Source organism: Quercus robur, chromosome 12, assembly GCF_932294415.1.
Source record: "Quercus robur chromosome 12, dhQueRobu3.1, whole genome shotgun sequence".
Lineage (NCBI taxonomy): Eukaryota > Viridiplantae > Streptophyta > Magnoliopsida > Fagales > Fagaceae > Quercus > Quercus robur.
The window spans coordinates 10,745,472-10,760,713 of NC_065545.1; the positions used below are offsets into that span (position 1 = coordinate 10,745,472).

The 15,242-nt window shown below is 32.7% G+C and overlaps 1 protein-coding gene across 1 annotated transcript; it reads right to left on the reverse strand.

Annotated features, from left to right (window-relative positions):
• Positions 1-5,186: 5,186 nt before the first annotated feature.
• Positions 5,187-9,315, reverse strand: LOC126710282 (AT-rich interactive domain-containing protein 2-like). The gene is made up of 3 exons (XM_050410669.1): positions 9,015-9,315; positions 7,730-8,895; positions 5,187-6,513 (listed from the first exon to the last, which is right to left on the reverse strand). Exons 2-3 carry the CDS (start codon positions 8,756-8,758, stop codon positions 5,644-5,646), a joined length of 1,899 nt encoding a protein of 632 aa, XP_050266626.1. The 5' UTR covers positions 8,759-8,895; positions 9,015-9,315; the 3' UTR covers positions 5,187-5,643.
• Positions 9,316-15,242: the final 5,927 nt, after the last annotated feature.

Consider the following 15,242-nt stretch of genomic DNA (forward strand, 5'->3'; position numbering starts at 1 on the left):
ATGGAGAATTTATATGTGTACGCAATATAAATATAAATATCACAGTAAAGTTTATTTTATTTTATTTAGAAATTCTACCTACGGTGTCTCAGTAAAGTTTCTATTCTAACCTTTGAGGTCAAAAAGTTTACAAAAATTTTTTATAAAAAAAACTTAAAAAATTATATTTTATACTAAAAATACTTTTTTCTGGATTATATAATGTATAAATTTTTAAATGATTTTTGTGATTAATGTACAATGAAATGAAAAAATTATATTGATAATAAGTTCACATGAAAAATGATATTAATAATGAGTTCACGTGAAAATGATATTAATGATATTAACAATGAGTTTATGTGAAAATGATATTATGTACTCTCGAAGTACAGATGTCTACACACCAATAAATACAAACAAGTTAGTACAAAAATTAACTTTTTTGTATTACTTTTTTTAGTCTATGTTATATACTTTTTTTTCTTTTTCTTTTTTTATATTTAATGACTTGTAATTGTTGGCGTGGGCTGTGGAGCAGCACGCTACCATATTTCGGGAATATTTAATAATATGTTTCAACCATTATTTGACATTTTAACAAGTTGTGAAAAATATTGTAAATTTTTTTTCTAGAATTGATTATAAATACAAATAATACAATATATATATATATATAATACTAAAGTGGTAAGTTGTGATTGATGCAATGCTACTTTATAATTGTCTACTTTGACACGTTTTTTATTTTCCACTCACAACATGCCACCTTAATACTTGCGTGCATTACTATTGAACAAATATATTTTTGTACACAGTTTTTTGACCTAGATCATCAAATGTAGAATATGTTCTTACCTAGCTAAACAAATAGAATAAATCAAATTTACACTTTATAACAACCACTTTTAAGTAGTGCTACTATTCGGATAGTCTTGTTAAGATTTAAATAAAGAGATGATTTGATTTGAAGATATAATCTACTTTATTTTAAAAGTTGAAAAGCAAAATTGATATATTTAATTGTTTTTAAAAACAATTTATTTATAGAGTTTTAACTTATGGTATCCGCTCTTAATAGTTGTTTTTTATTATCAAAACAAGATGCCAACTAGTTTTAGGTGTGGGTAAAGATCGAATCGCAAATCTCTTGTTCGACAACAATAAAATTACCAGTTGAACTAATTAAAACCTACTAATATATTTACTAAATAAAAGTTCAAATAATTGAACTTAGTCTAATAGTTAGAGGACTATGCACACTTTATAACCACCTTTACTAGCAATACTGTAACTATTATATATATATATATATATATATATATATATTTTGATGGTGTAACTATTATATAATTCCATTAGGATGTTAACGGAGAGGTGATGCAAGTATGTAACCCATAAGGATCTTTAAGAAAAATGGGGTGATTTGCATAGATGGGCATAGCGTTTGCTCAATGGGATGATGTTTTTAACTTTTTAACTTATGGCAGCGACGAGTATGTTGATCGAAAAATGGAATATTAGAATTTAAACATTGTTCCACTTTTTTTTTTTTTTTTTTGCCAAGACAATTATTTGTACTTGAAATGTTCTTATAACATATGGTAATTTTAACTGTTTGTTTTGTATTGCAAATTTTGGTATGATATGGTAAATTTCGTTAGCGTTTTCAAGGATAAAATGATTGGAACATTTGAAATAGTAGAAAATGATTGAGTGGATTCTAAATAATAAAAAAATGATGGAGTGGAGAAGATTTGGTGTTGGAAATTTTTTTTTTTTTTTTTTTGAGAAACTGGTGTTGGAATTTAATGGTAAGCTTTTTTTTTTTTTTTTTTTGAGAAACAATGGTAAGCTTTAAATTGAAGCAAAGGATCTAAATACGGTTACATTTTTTGTCGTAGGACATAGCCACTTTTAGAGGGTAATACATTCTTGACATTATGATGTAAGGACATTAAATTTTTTTTATTTATTTATTTTATAAATTGATAGATAGGATAAACTTTTTAACTTATAGTGTACACTTCATGATAATTGTTTTTTTATTATTAAGCCATAATGATTGCTCTTTACATATAGATTGGTAAGCTTTAGATTAAAGTAAAGGATCTAAATATGATTACATATTTTTTCATAGGATATAGCCACTTTGAGATGTTAATAATTTTTTTTAGAAAGTTGAGATGGTAATAGTAAAACCATATATAGGAGGGTAGTTAGGGTGAGTGGAGAGTGGCGACATTTCTTGACATTATGATATAAGGGAAATAAATCAAATTTATTTATTATTTAATAGATAGGATAATTTTTTTAACCTATGATATTTGCTTCATGATGATTGTTTTTTATTATTAGGTCTAGACACTAATTGGTTTTTAGTGTAAACATGATTTGAACCTCAAATTTCTTATTTGATAACAAAAGATTTTACTAATTGAGTTAACTTAAACCTACTTTAAGAAAAAAAACTAATTTGATATGTGTTTGTAATATGGTGTAATTTATAAATCAAACTTGCTAATTTTCTCAAATCTCAAGTAAATTTCCGTATGAAAATACAGAAACAATGGGGATAAAAGTATAATAACTGTAACATACCAAAACAAATGAGAGCACTGCTTGCAGTACCCATAAAGGAAAATAAAATCAATGAGATAATTTACTTGCCCCATCAAGATTCCTTATAGATTTACGTGTGTTACTGATCATCCCACATTCTTTATCTAGATTTCGTGCACATCTTGCTGCCACCTATTCCTTGCATACTAAAATAATTGTTAGTGTGTATAAGCTGGTTTATGATTCTGCCAAAATATGAATAAAATAAAGGTTTAAAGGTGCTCATCATTTACATCATGATGTTATCCACCACAAACTCTATCTTTCTCTATTTTCCATATATGTGGTGGAAGTGGCACCGCCAAGGCATGCCATTTGGGTTCTCAAACTTTGATAAAGACAAGGAAATTAGGTATCAGGTTACAGTTTTTGAGGAGTTTTTGTTTGATGGTGAAGATTAAAGATAGCCTGTCATCTTGGAGGCTTTCGGTGGGGCTTGTGATTTGTTACCATTAATCTAAACAATAATACACTATAGTTGAGAAAATTTGAGGGGCAAAACCTAGTTATAGAAAAGCAACTCTCTAAACATAGGCTGCACCTTCAAACAAGTTGCTCCATCATCTTTCACTTCATCTCCTATTCCACACCAACCATATTAAGATTTGATGGAGCGTATCATTGAATTGTTAACACTTTCCATCTTTGTGTTTGAGTGCATGAAATTTTATTGTTTCTTAAATTTTCTCTTTTGTAAGTGAGTTCTCGATTTTCTATTAGCACATACAATCAGCTTAATGTTGGTGTTGAAAGTATTAATGGATGATTAAAAGTTTAATATAAATACAATTTATTCGTCCCAATTTTTATGTTCTACTTTATACTCTACTAATTATAATTTGTCACGTATTTTTTTTTTACTTTCTTTATAAAACAACCCATTTTTAAAATGAAAAAAAAAATTTATATATATGGCATACCATAAGTGATGAAATATAAATTATAAAGTGAAACACAAAATGTTAAAGAGATGATTTGTGTTCATTTAATACAACCCATTTTCTTCTCCTATTAGGCACATATTTAAGATGAGGTAGGTAAGGCTTCATAAGAAGATAGGATGGATCCCAATTCCTAATATGCAAAAGTACCTTTATTGAGCCCCCCATAAACATGTTGGGTTTGAACGACATGGACACATCTTGTTATTGTTGAATACACTCCTTTTTAGCACATGGCGTCAATGAAGCAGCATTTAAGATTTTTTTTTTCTCCTACACTAAGTTGTAGGGGCCTTATTTTCAATGTTAGAACTTGAAAAGTGAAAGTATATTGTATTTCGGCTTTATACAGAGTAAAACTCACGTGCTGTGAGAGGCGCGCTGCATAGAGCCGAAACAAGAATACCATTGAACCAAAAGACTCTTTGATGAACAAAGTAAGAGAATTAATACTTACCAATTACCATAGTTCTTTTAATTTAATAAATTGAATAAACATAGAAAGATTGACAACTTTGTAACTAATGTATCATAAGCAAATTCGTAATTCTTTTTTCTTTTGTTAATTAAAAATATATAATCTCTGCAATATGAATATGACCAAATTGGAATCCAACTAATCAACCTTCTACCATAGTAAGCATACTATTCGGTTGATATTAGAAAGATGCTTTGTTTACTTCCATACATGGACTTAAAAGTAAAAACTATTTTTCTTCCACAATATAATATGTAACTACAGCTTATAGCGGAAAGCAACAGGCAATACTTCCAAACTCCAACATGATAGCCAAGTTGTAGTCGATGGAATTGACGTCAATCTTCCATTCAGCTTTCACAATTTCCATAATATAAATTTCATAGTTGTGTCTTGGTAAGCATAATATGTCCTCCGTGAGTTTAATGGCTAAGAAATTGATAACCCATGTCTAATAATATTTACAATCTCGAGTAATATCTACAATCCTTTGAGAGAGCTAACAAAATTCACAGTAATTTCATAACATTACTAGATAAGTTGACTATCTCACACATTGGCCATTAGATTAAAAAAAAAAATTGCAAATTGTGGTGGACCTGATATATGAGGTGGTAGACTAATTTGAGAATGTTGCGAATTTTTGTTGTGTTCTTAGATTTATTGAACCGTTATTGAATTCCACTCAACAAACTATCTTCACTCTACAGTCAGTAAGATTTAAGGTCCTTGTGTTTTTGGTTAGCTTACTTGAGCCATTTTCTACCTTCTGTTTAAGCAAATAAGCTCTCTAAAACATTGGCCTAGCCAAACATAGCGTTCTCAGCCTCCCATTCTTAAGTTGTGGATGAAAGCCAACACTTTCATGAAACCAAAACCCAGAACCTTGATGTTCCACTTCTTAGCTCTTGAAAATCGTATCTCCATATTACATTACACTTTTTTTTAGAGAGTTTTAACTTATAACGTCCACTCTTGATAATAACTCTTTATCATCAGATCAAGACACCAATCAGTTTTTGGTGTAGGCGAGAATTGAACTTTAGATCTTTTATTCAACCATCGGAGACTTTACCATATTACATTCCTTGATGGTTATTGTTGTTGTTTGTTTGTTTTTTTAATAACTGAAATTAAAAATTATGCAATAAGTAAATGCAAAGATCAAAATAAGAACCATCACCACAACTTTGAAACATGATGTAAAGGTATCACAATATCGAGCACTATATGCACATTTTAGTAAAGAAACAAACTACAACCTCACCTTGAACCACTGTCTCTCATCCCTATCTAATGAAATGGGTATGCTCCGAGCAATATTACCTGGTATTACACAAAAGTATTCACAATGCAGCATCCAGATCAGTAGTAAAGCTTTTTAAACTGATACTGCAGCAAACCTGCTTCCAGCCTTCCACCACAACGGGCACATATCATCAAAATTGCATCATACTCGAATGTGATAATCCTATGTCATCAAAATTTCAAGGGAGAGTATAGCTGTGTCTGTGAATATGAGGTTTTACAAATTTTTGACCAGAGGCAAATTCATGTAGTTCATTTGTAAGGCCCAAAACAAACCCCTGATCACGGTGATGAAATCCAACTCCACATTTTTGACTATTCAAAATCAGTGCACTGCTTATTCTGAGAACACTCCAGAAAATTGGAGCCTGGAACCTTGATTGCTTCAAGCCCAAAACCGCCACTTAAAGATCCAAACTCTAATTCATCATCATCACTGTCAACATCTTTTGGGGTTACACGGTTCTGATATCTTCTACGCTGGACAAGAAGTACATTGAAGTAATAGCTCACCAAATTTTCCCTTGTCTTCCTTGGAAAGGACTTGAATGCTTGGTTCCAAAGATTTGACATTACCATATCCTTAAATCTCTTTTCTTCGACAGCAGTCCACTTAAGTGAAACTTCCTCCCCCATACGATCAAATCTCCAATGGTAAAACACCAATCCCAGTTCGAGCTTCAATTTCATCCTCTTCTCAGCTATATGAAATCTAACACATTGAACAGAACCTGGAAGTCGACAGCCACATAAATCCGGTCTTCCCCTCCCAATAGGATCTCTTTCAATTGGGGAATTGTGCTCTTCATGTTCCAAAGGCCATACACATGTCCCTAGCCACTTGGAGTCACTTTCTGAAACCACACCAGTCCATTCAGGGACCTCAGCTTGATGGTCAGGACCCTGAGAAACTTGCTTTTCATGAGGATGATCCTCAGGTGAGCCATCCATTGTACTTGTAGCTGGTAGACCAACAGTATCAGGTTCTTGTTCCTTGGGGTCATTATCCAACTCTATTTTGTGAGTGCTCAATTTACTTTGAGTGGCTGAACCTGAATCGCAACAAGAGCATGAACGACATTTTGCCAAAGTAGGAAGCCTTTCACTGCATCTTAACCTCTCTGTAGACTGGTGACTAGGAGCGGTACTATCCTCGTACATAGAGGGATGCATCTTGAACTTCTTCTGCAAGTTCAGACCATCATCATTGTGTACAATTGATGAGTAATATAATTTCATTTGCAACAAGTAGACTCATAAAAATTCTTCATTATGGACCTTTTACTTGAAAGCTAAAATATTCACATGCTGAGATCCATTTACTTCAACTTTCGATCTTTATATCTCCTATTACCCATACTGGTTAATGTGCCATTGACCAAGCAACAAAACAATTAGAATAATAAACAAAATATGCTTTTAAAAACTTGACCAAGGATGTGGGACATTGAAAATTTGAAATGATGTGATACCATCTTAATACTTTCTGCCTTTCTGGCTTTATTTTTTCACACTAGATGTTAGGGAAGGTGAGGGATTGGTCGCTTCATAGATTGAGAAAAAATCACATCATATCTCCTTTCACAAGAAAAATGAAACATAGCTAAACCAACTCAAGTCTATATGACACTAAAAATGAGATGAACCACACTATGTAGTAAATGATATTGGGTGTTCTCGAAAATGTCAGTATTTGGACGCTATGCAAAGACCTTATAAGAGGTCAGGAGTTTGAGCCAGCTGTATCAACATTAGCAAATGTTCCCCCTTAAAGTAGAGAGAGAGAGAGAGTGAGAGATGGGGCTTGAGATTGTGAGAGAATTAAGTGCATAAGCTGGGATTGAGAAATAGCAATCCGCAAAATGATGTTTTTGATAAATAAATGAGTCTGTTTGAATTGAATATGTCATTAACATGACAATTAAAATGTTCACCATCATTTGGTGCCCAGGTTAAATATTTCATTACTCCATTGCAAGATTCTCTTTCGGGCAAGGCAAATAATATTATTCTCCTAAAAGATAGCAACATATCCAAAAAAAAGATAGCAACATATTAACTAGTTTTTCTACCTTAAAACCTTGGTGTTCATCTTGGTCTAATGCAATTACAACAAGAATTATATATGCAGTGCAAATATTTTACAAATATAAGCCCCATTTAAATGCCCACACCAAGTTATTAGCCGGGCATGTGGTGGCAAGATGGGTGGGGTGCTGAATTTGAACCAGTTTGATCACAATGCATTAATTGATGAAATCTTAGAGTGGATGTTAGTTTCATTAGTAATTCGGAGAAAATTTAAGGCATTATATTGCTGACATTAATTCAACTCAAGGCATAAATAATGTGAGATAAAAGCAAAAACTTCGGGAGAAACGCCAAATATGCATGAACTTACCTCTAAGAGAGATTCTTCAGTTTTAGGATTGACATGCCTTCTTAGCAACAGTGCCTCCCTTGCCATAATTACCTGGCCCCAGAATTCCTCGCCTCCACGCTCCTTCCACTTAGATGGCTCTGGAATTACCCCAATTGAAGGATCGTCCGGACGCTTTGCAATCTGGCTCAACCACTTCAGCATTTCTTCTAAAGACTCTCGCTTTCTTTTACGAGAATTAAATTCTTTCTTAGATAAACAAGAGTCCAGTATCACATGATCATTAACATCATAACAAAAAACATTTTCGTCATCATCATGAATTATTTCGTCGTCATCACAACAGCTTTTACCAACACCATCCTGCATTCTACATGCATTTTTTCTGTCAGACAAATCAAACCTACCCTTCCCAACATCCATATCAATGTACTTCCGACTTTTCTCAGATACCAATTTGACAAGTCCAGCACTTTTTATCTTTTTCTTTTTGCCAGAGGTATAGGCTAACAATCCTCGAAACTCAGTCTCCACCTCCAACGACAACAAATTGCAATCCCCATCACATCTAAATTGCCCATTTCCCAATTTCCTATCTTTACAACTCTGCTTGAACCATTTCTCCAATTCATTCACATACTTAGAACATATCAATTTCACTGAAGGCGTAGCTCTACGATCCAAACCCAACTCCTCGGCCACATAGGCCCACAAGCCTTTCTGAGACACCCTATCAAACCCTCCTCTCTTCCTCACACCCCAAAACAATTTAAACAAATCCAGGGACCGCCCATCACCAAGCATTGCAGGAAAAGATCTAAACACACCCTTACTACTAATATCTTTTAGAAAAACCAAAAGAACCTGATCGAAAAGGGTCCGTAGTTTATCCTCATAATCATCATGAAATTCATCGACCTCACCAACAAAGACACCGTCTTTTACGGAATTATTATCGTTAGACAGGTAAAGACCATTACTTTGATAAGCATTAGCAATTTCACGACAATCTAAGGCAGACCCATTTGTCAAAGTAGACCATCCTGCCATGAACTTGGATTTGTTTTTATTTACCTTAAACCTTTTTGAATTACAAAACAAACCAACAATTTGTTGTTTGTTTATGCTTTTTTTTTTCTTTTCAAAGATCGCTGATACCAAAGAGAAAAATTTTAACAGATAGATACCTAAAAAGAGAAAAAAAAAAAAAAAAAAAAAAATTGTCAACAACAACAACAACGACAACAATATGGGCAAGGGTGAGTGAGACCCTTTTGCCCTGTTGTTTTGTCAGAAATAAATTTACCTCATATCGTAAGCTGGGTCTTGAAGTTTGATGTTTGTTGTTGTGCAGAAAAGCTGTAAATAAGAGATACACACACAACAGAAGAGAGTTTTTGCAGACAGCCCAAAAACAAGGTGGTAGGCTTTGGCAATTATGGAAATGATTAGTGGGAGCCAGCTCAAGGAAGATGGGGAATAAACTAGACTGTAATCAGGATGGAGAGAGAGAGAGAGAGAGAGGCAAATAGACTATATGATTAGGGAACTAAAGATATTAAGATTAGAATCTATGCAAGAAGAGAAGGAATATATGAGTCGATACAAGTACAACAACAAAAATGGAAATTTATTAGGCTTTGAAGAAAAACAACCTCTAATATATTTTTATTTTTCTCTGATAAAAAAAAATTATGTATTGTTTTTCTTCCTCTCTTTTTTTTGTTTTTCTTTTTTTTTTTTGGAGAAAAAATGTTAGAAATTTTTTTTTTTGAAGATTGGAATAAGTGTGGCATTGATACGTGGGTAATATTTAGCTTATTTGGTAAAGTTGTGCTGAAAAGGAAAGATATTATTTCTCCCTTTAAGACTAGTTTGTTAGCGTATATTTCAGACGAGGGATGCTACATCTACAATATTTTTACAACAAATTACAGGTGGTTAGTTGTTATTAGTTCAAATTTCAAACTAACGCTAAGATTACTTTTTTGCCCCAACAATAACAACTAGTAACAACTTTATTTATTGTAAAAATGTTGTAGACATATCATTTCTCATTTCAGATTATTCAATTTATTTAGTTTATGCCTGATTTTTCTAAAATTTAAATATTTTTTAGATACCATCGTACTGTTATTAAATTTATACTTTAATCACAATAAATTAATGAAAAATAAGATTACCCAAACGAGCTCTATATCTAACAGACTCATAGTGGAACAATAAACAAATAGATACGATATTGATATTTAACCACAAAAATACCCCCCCCCCAAAAAAAAAAAAGAGTAAAATCAATATTATATGCATTTCCCTTGTTTCAAAGTAAAAATATTTTTGAAATTTTCTTTTCTTTTTTTAGTATTTGATACCATTGGAATTTTTGGTTAATGAAAACCCTTAATTTTCAAAACCACCTGAAAAAAAAAAAAAAAAAAAAAAAAAAAAAAAAAAAAAAAAAAAAAAAAAAAAAACTTACACTTCTCAAAAGCATAAAACAATTTCAACATCACATCATGGGTGAGGATACAAACTCTAAGTGTCTTTATTGGAAACACAATAATGTGTCAGTTAAATTATATGACTCTTGACTCTTTATGATAAAATTAAAAATGAGAAAAAATCTAAAGTCTTAACTATTTCTCCCTCTTAATTGCTATCTCTAACATTGAACTTAAGTTGTATGACGTAATGGAAAAGAACAAAATCTAATGTAAAATTTGGTTTTCTCTTTTATTGAGAATTTTTTAGAAGATAAATTGAAGGGTTTGTGAAAAAATGCATCGTGTTTTGAATGAATTTGCTTTGCACCTAAAAAGGGACAGATATAAGAGGAAAGGGTAATATGCGGTACAATAAAAAAAACAAATACAATTTCTATTATCAAATTATTTCTCTTAGGTTTTAAAAGTGAGAAGTGGATAAATACTATAGTTATATGTATAATGCTATAATGCTATAATGCTAAAATTTAGCTCCTTAAACCCAAAAACCTTGCTGCAGCAGTGGAGCTAAATCTAAAAAATTTAGCTCCATTGCTACAGTGCACATCTATAAATAGATGTGCACTGTTCATAACATCTAAAAGAAAAAATATTATTTTATTAAATTCCTCTCTCCTCTTTTATTAAAAAAATATTTTTTCCTTTTTCTTTTTCTTTCTCTCTCTCCGGTGTCTCCTCTTTCTTCCTCTTCCAGTCCTCCATTTTAATCAAACCGACCTCTCTGCTCAGTCCGTTGCTCCAAAGCCCAGCGCCGACCACTCCTCATTGCCCAGCGCCGATCGCCGATCGAAGTCCATCCCAGCGTCGACCACTCCTCAACACCGATCGCCGACCACTCCTCGCTGTCCAGCGCCGATCGCCGATCGAAGCCCAGCCCAACGTCGACCACTCCTCAGCACCAATCGCCGACCACTCCTCGCTGCCCAGCGCCGACCACTCCTCGCTGCCCAGCGCCGACCACCTCAAAGGCCGAACCTCCGAGCTCCACCCTCTCTCTGCGAGGCCCAGCGCCGATGTGGGTTTGTGTTTATGTTTTCCGATCTGTTGTGGGCAAGTGGACTTGTGTTTGTGTTTGTGTTTGTGGCAGTGGGCTTGTGCTCGTTGTGGTTTTTTTTTTTTTTTTTTTTTTTTTTTTTGCTGTGGACTGCCGGTAGTGGTGGTGGTGGTGGTGGTGGTGGTGGTGGTGGTGTTGGTGGTGGTGGTTGTGCCTGTGGTTGATGGTAGAGGTTGGTGGAGTCATATTTTTTTGGTAGTGGAATATATTATTTTATTGTAGTAGTTATAATATTTTATTGTGATGTTTATATTATTTTATTATGCTGAAAGCTAAAATAGATCCACTGCTGCAGTATGTGTGTAGGTAAAATAGATAAAGTAACTTTTGGTGGAGCTAAATTGCTAAAAATTTAGCTCCACTGCTGTGGATGCTCTAAGCCAACTCCAAAAGGAGCATTCTACCTCAAACCATAAATGAATGTCCAAAGAAATAGAAGAAAATTGCTCTCTCTCTCTCTCTCTCTCTCTCTCTCTCTCTCTCTCTCTCTCTCTCTCTCTCTCTCTCTCTCTCTCTCTCTCTCTCTCTCTCTCTCTCTCTCTCTCTCTCTCTCTCTCTCTCCTTTTGGCTTAAATTTTTATGTCGGTAGTGACTTGAATTTTTTATCCGAATTAGTTTATAAAAAGGAAAGTATCACACATAATTAAGACATTGATATTTTTAATTTAACACACTTTACTTTCTAAAATATCTCAAAGCACGTTAGTTTAAGAAAAAAGATATATGTGACCAATCTTAATTAATACTAATAATTTTTAAAGATAATTACATTTTAAATCCTATAGTTTACGAATATAACAATTAACCATATAATTTCAAAACTAAGAATTAAGTATTTTTGTTTTAGTTTCAAAAAAAAAAAATGTTTTAAAAAATAACAAATTAAACCTTAATTTATTTAAGTGGAATGATATTGTGTTTGAAGTTTAATATAAACTAGGGGTTTAACTCATTACTTTTTGAAACTTTTGGAATTAATTTGCAACTTTTTAATTTTAAAATTTTAATTTGTTACTTTCAAAACTTCATATTAAATTTGTTTTCCTTGCTAAATTATATGATTTAAAATGTAATTTTGATAGGATTTAATATATGGCGTCCTCTCTTCAATTAATTTGGTCTTAAGAATGGTGGCTCGGATATTTTCATCCTTCAACATTTTTTTCCCCTCACAAAGTGACAACTTCCAAGTTATGATATTTGAACCACACTAATAAAGTGGGGCAATAAAATGGTTGCATGTATGTTAGAATTGTTAGGGTTGTGGTTTAGAATGCCTCTTGTCCTTGCGTTGAAGGACATTACTTCATCATAGGTGGGTAGCAATCTATAAACAATTGTCCTTGTATATTTTATTGGGGTTTCCCCAAAAATTAACATTTGAATTTATATGTTTACTGTATTCTAGTTAGCTTAACTAGTAAAGTCTCTTGTCATTAAATGGAAAATTTAGGTTTCAAATCTAGCTTACATAAAAAAACCAATTGTGTATTGGTCTAATAATAAAGAGCAATTATCATAGAGCGAACACCATAGATTAAAATTATATCGTATCTAACACACACGCACACTTGACAACCATAGACTTTTATCATTATACCAAAACAGGACTAGTGCCATTAATAGACCATTTTCACAATAATTCCACAACGAAACCTAGTTGACAAGTTTTTGTTGGTTCTCATTTGAGCTTACCACTAATATCACTTTTTTACCTACCATTAATAGTTTTCCACTTATATTGTGTTGCGAAAATGTTGTGTCAGTCCCTAGTAGCTTTATTCCCAAAATAATAGCCCATATTGCTAATACTAAACTCAAAATGAATGATTAATTAATAAATAAATAATGCAAAGTAAGGGTGTCCATGGATCGAATTGAACTAAGTTTATGCTCAACTCATACCCGCCCCTATCAAATTGGGTGGAGAAAAATTCAACTCACCATCGACCGATAAGGAGCAACGGTTTGGATGAATCGAGCTTTTCACAGGTGGCATCAAATCAGTTGACACCAACTAACAACAAGGAGAGGCACACAAAAAAATGCTCAAAACGACGAAAATCCGGTGGAGGTCTAGGATCGCTAGATGGAGATCTTGTCGATATTGGTAGATCTCTACCAAATTTGGATTCCTTCATCAATTGGATTGGGTGGGTTGGATTTTGGAGGAAGAAACCCACCATCATCAAAATTTGAAAGTGAAGATCCATCGTTGATCTCACAATCACCGGATCGTTTGATTTTTGATTCATTTCCAATTGGAGCCCTCGGATGGGTCAAATTCGGTGGGTCTATGGACAACTTTAATGCAAACAAACAAGTTGGTAATGTTATTCCAAAGGTCCAATCTAGCACATGATGCCACATAAGCAAAAAGCTTATTTCCCTCTCACACGGACATTGAAAATTTTTCCCCCTTGACTAGGTCTCCAAATTTCTTTAAAAATTTTAAGTACTTCCTAAAATATAACCATTTGTTCCTTATAGGCCAGATAATTACCAAAATAAATTGTAAAGAAAATAATTGAAGAGTTGTTGGTTTCAAGTTTGATCTAACACTTCAGAATTCTCCCAACTTGCTTACTAATACAACTGGATACATGCCATTTTACAGTAAAATTTACTTTTCATTTACCTTTCTTGAATCCGTCAATAGGCAATACATGAATCAAAACATAAAATACATTTTGAAAATGATAACATCTTATGTGAATTGAATCAAATAATACGATGTTTTGTATGCTTTATGATATACATGAATCAAATTTTTTGGTTTGATAGTAAATATAATGGGGGAGAGAGATTTGAACCACTGTTCTCCTCATAAAGTAAACATTATCAATATCACTAAATTACAAGACTTTTGATATCTATTTTAAAATGAAATGAAACCAAATATAAAGCGTCTAAAAAAAAATTGCCTAAACCAATCCCTAATATTAACTTCTTTTTTAACCGAATGTTACAATAACACCTTGTATATCTTAAATTCACAATCTCATCATCTATCCCATTATTATATTTAAAAAGGGGGAATAAAATGCAAAAAAAACTACTTGAAATTTGGGTCAATTACAAACCAATCAATTTTGTATTATTGACTCTGAGGTTTAAGAATTATCCACCAATCTGTTTCAATTTTGTTAACCATAAAAGACAAATAATAATAATAATAATAATAATAATAATAATGTATTATGCACATATTATTTTTAAAATAATTTTTTAGAGTTAATTGGTCAAGTGCACAATGTGACCATTTTTTTACTATCAATTATAGTCAACAAAATTAAAATGATGAAGGTCAATTTGGACAATTCTTAATCCTCATGAGTGAATAATACAAAATTAATACCACATGAAAGCATTCGCATTAGTCTCTGTAAAATTTCCTGTTTATTTTAATATAAGAACCCATTTTTTTCTATTTTACCCAACACTTATCCAAAACTCGTCTATTCTACCATCTATTTTATTTAAATAATAGTTTTCCTCTTTTTTTTTTTTATATATATAAATATATATATATATATATATTTCTCTCAGCTCCTTTTAACCAATCAAAACACTCTTTATCTCCGTTTATGAACACATCACCTCCATGGATGAGAGCTCCAAGGGCCTCCTTTTCTCAAATCGCCTCTCCCTCACGGTCAGACATCTCTCCCTCTGCTCAAACTATTAAGCCACCACAAGCATAGAGATTCGTTCCAGTCAACCCACAATCACCAATCTCCTCCACAAGCACCAAGACTTGTTCCAATCGACTTCCAAGCACCAACCCACAACCACAAGTTCGCAACAATGCTCTCTCTATCTCTGTTGGTGGGTCCATATGTGGGTGCATTTGATTTTTGGTTGATTTTGTGGTCAAATTTTTGGTTTATTTTACGGTTAGATTTTTCTTCTTCCTCCTCCTACTAGATTGAAGAGTTTCTGGGATGAAGAAAGAGAGTCTGATGAGAGTGAGAAG

Bases quoted from the DNA above. Each gene is read 5' to 3' on its own strand.
- LOC126710282 (XM_050410669.1), bottom strand. From the start codon at position 8,758: ATGGCAGGATGGTCTACTTTGACAAATGGGTCTGCCTTAGATTGTCGT. The intron at 6,514-7,729 runs GTAAGTTCATGC...CTGAACTTGCAG, and splicing joins CTGAAGAATCTCTCTTAGAG to AAGAAGTTCAAGATGCATCC.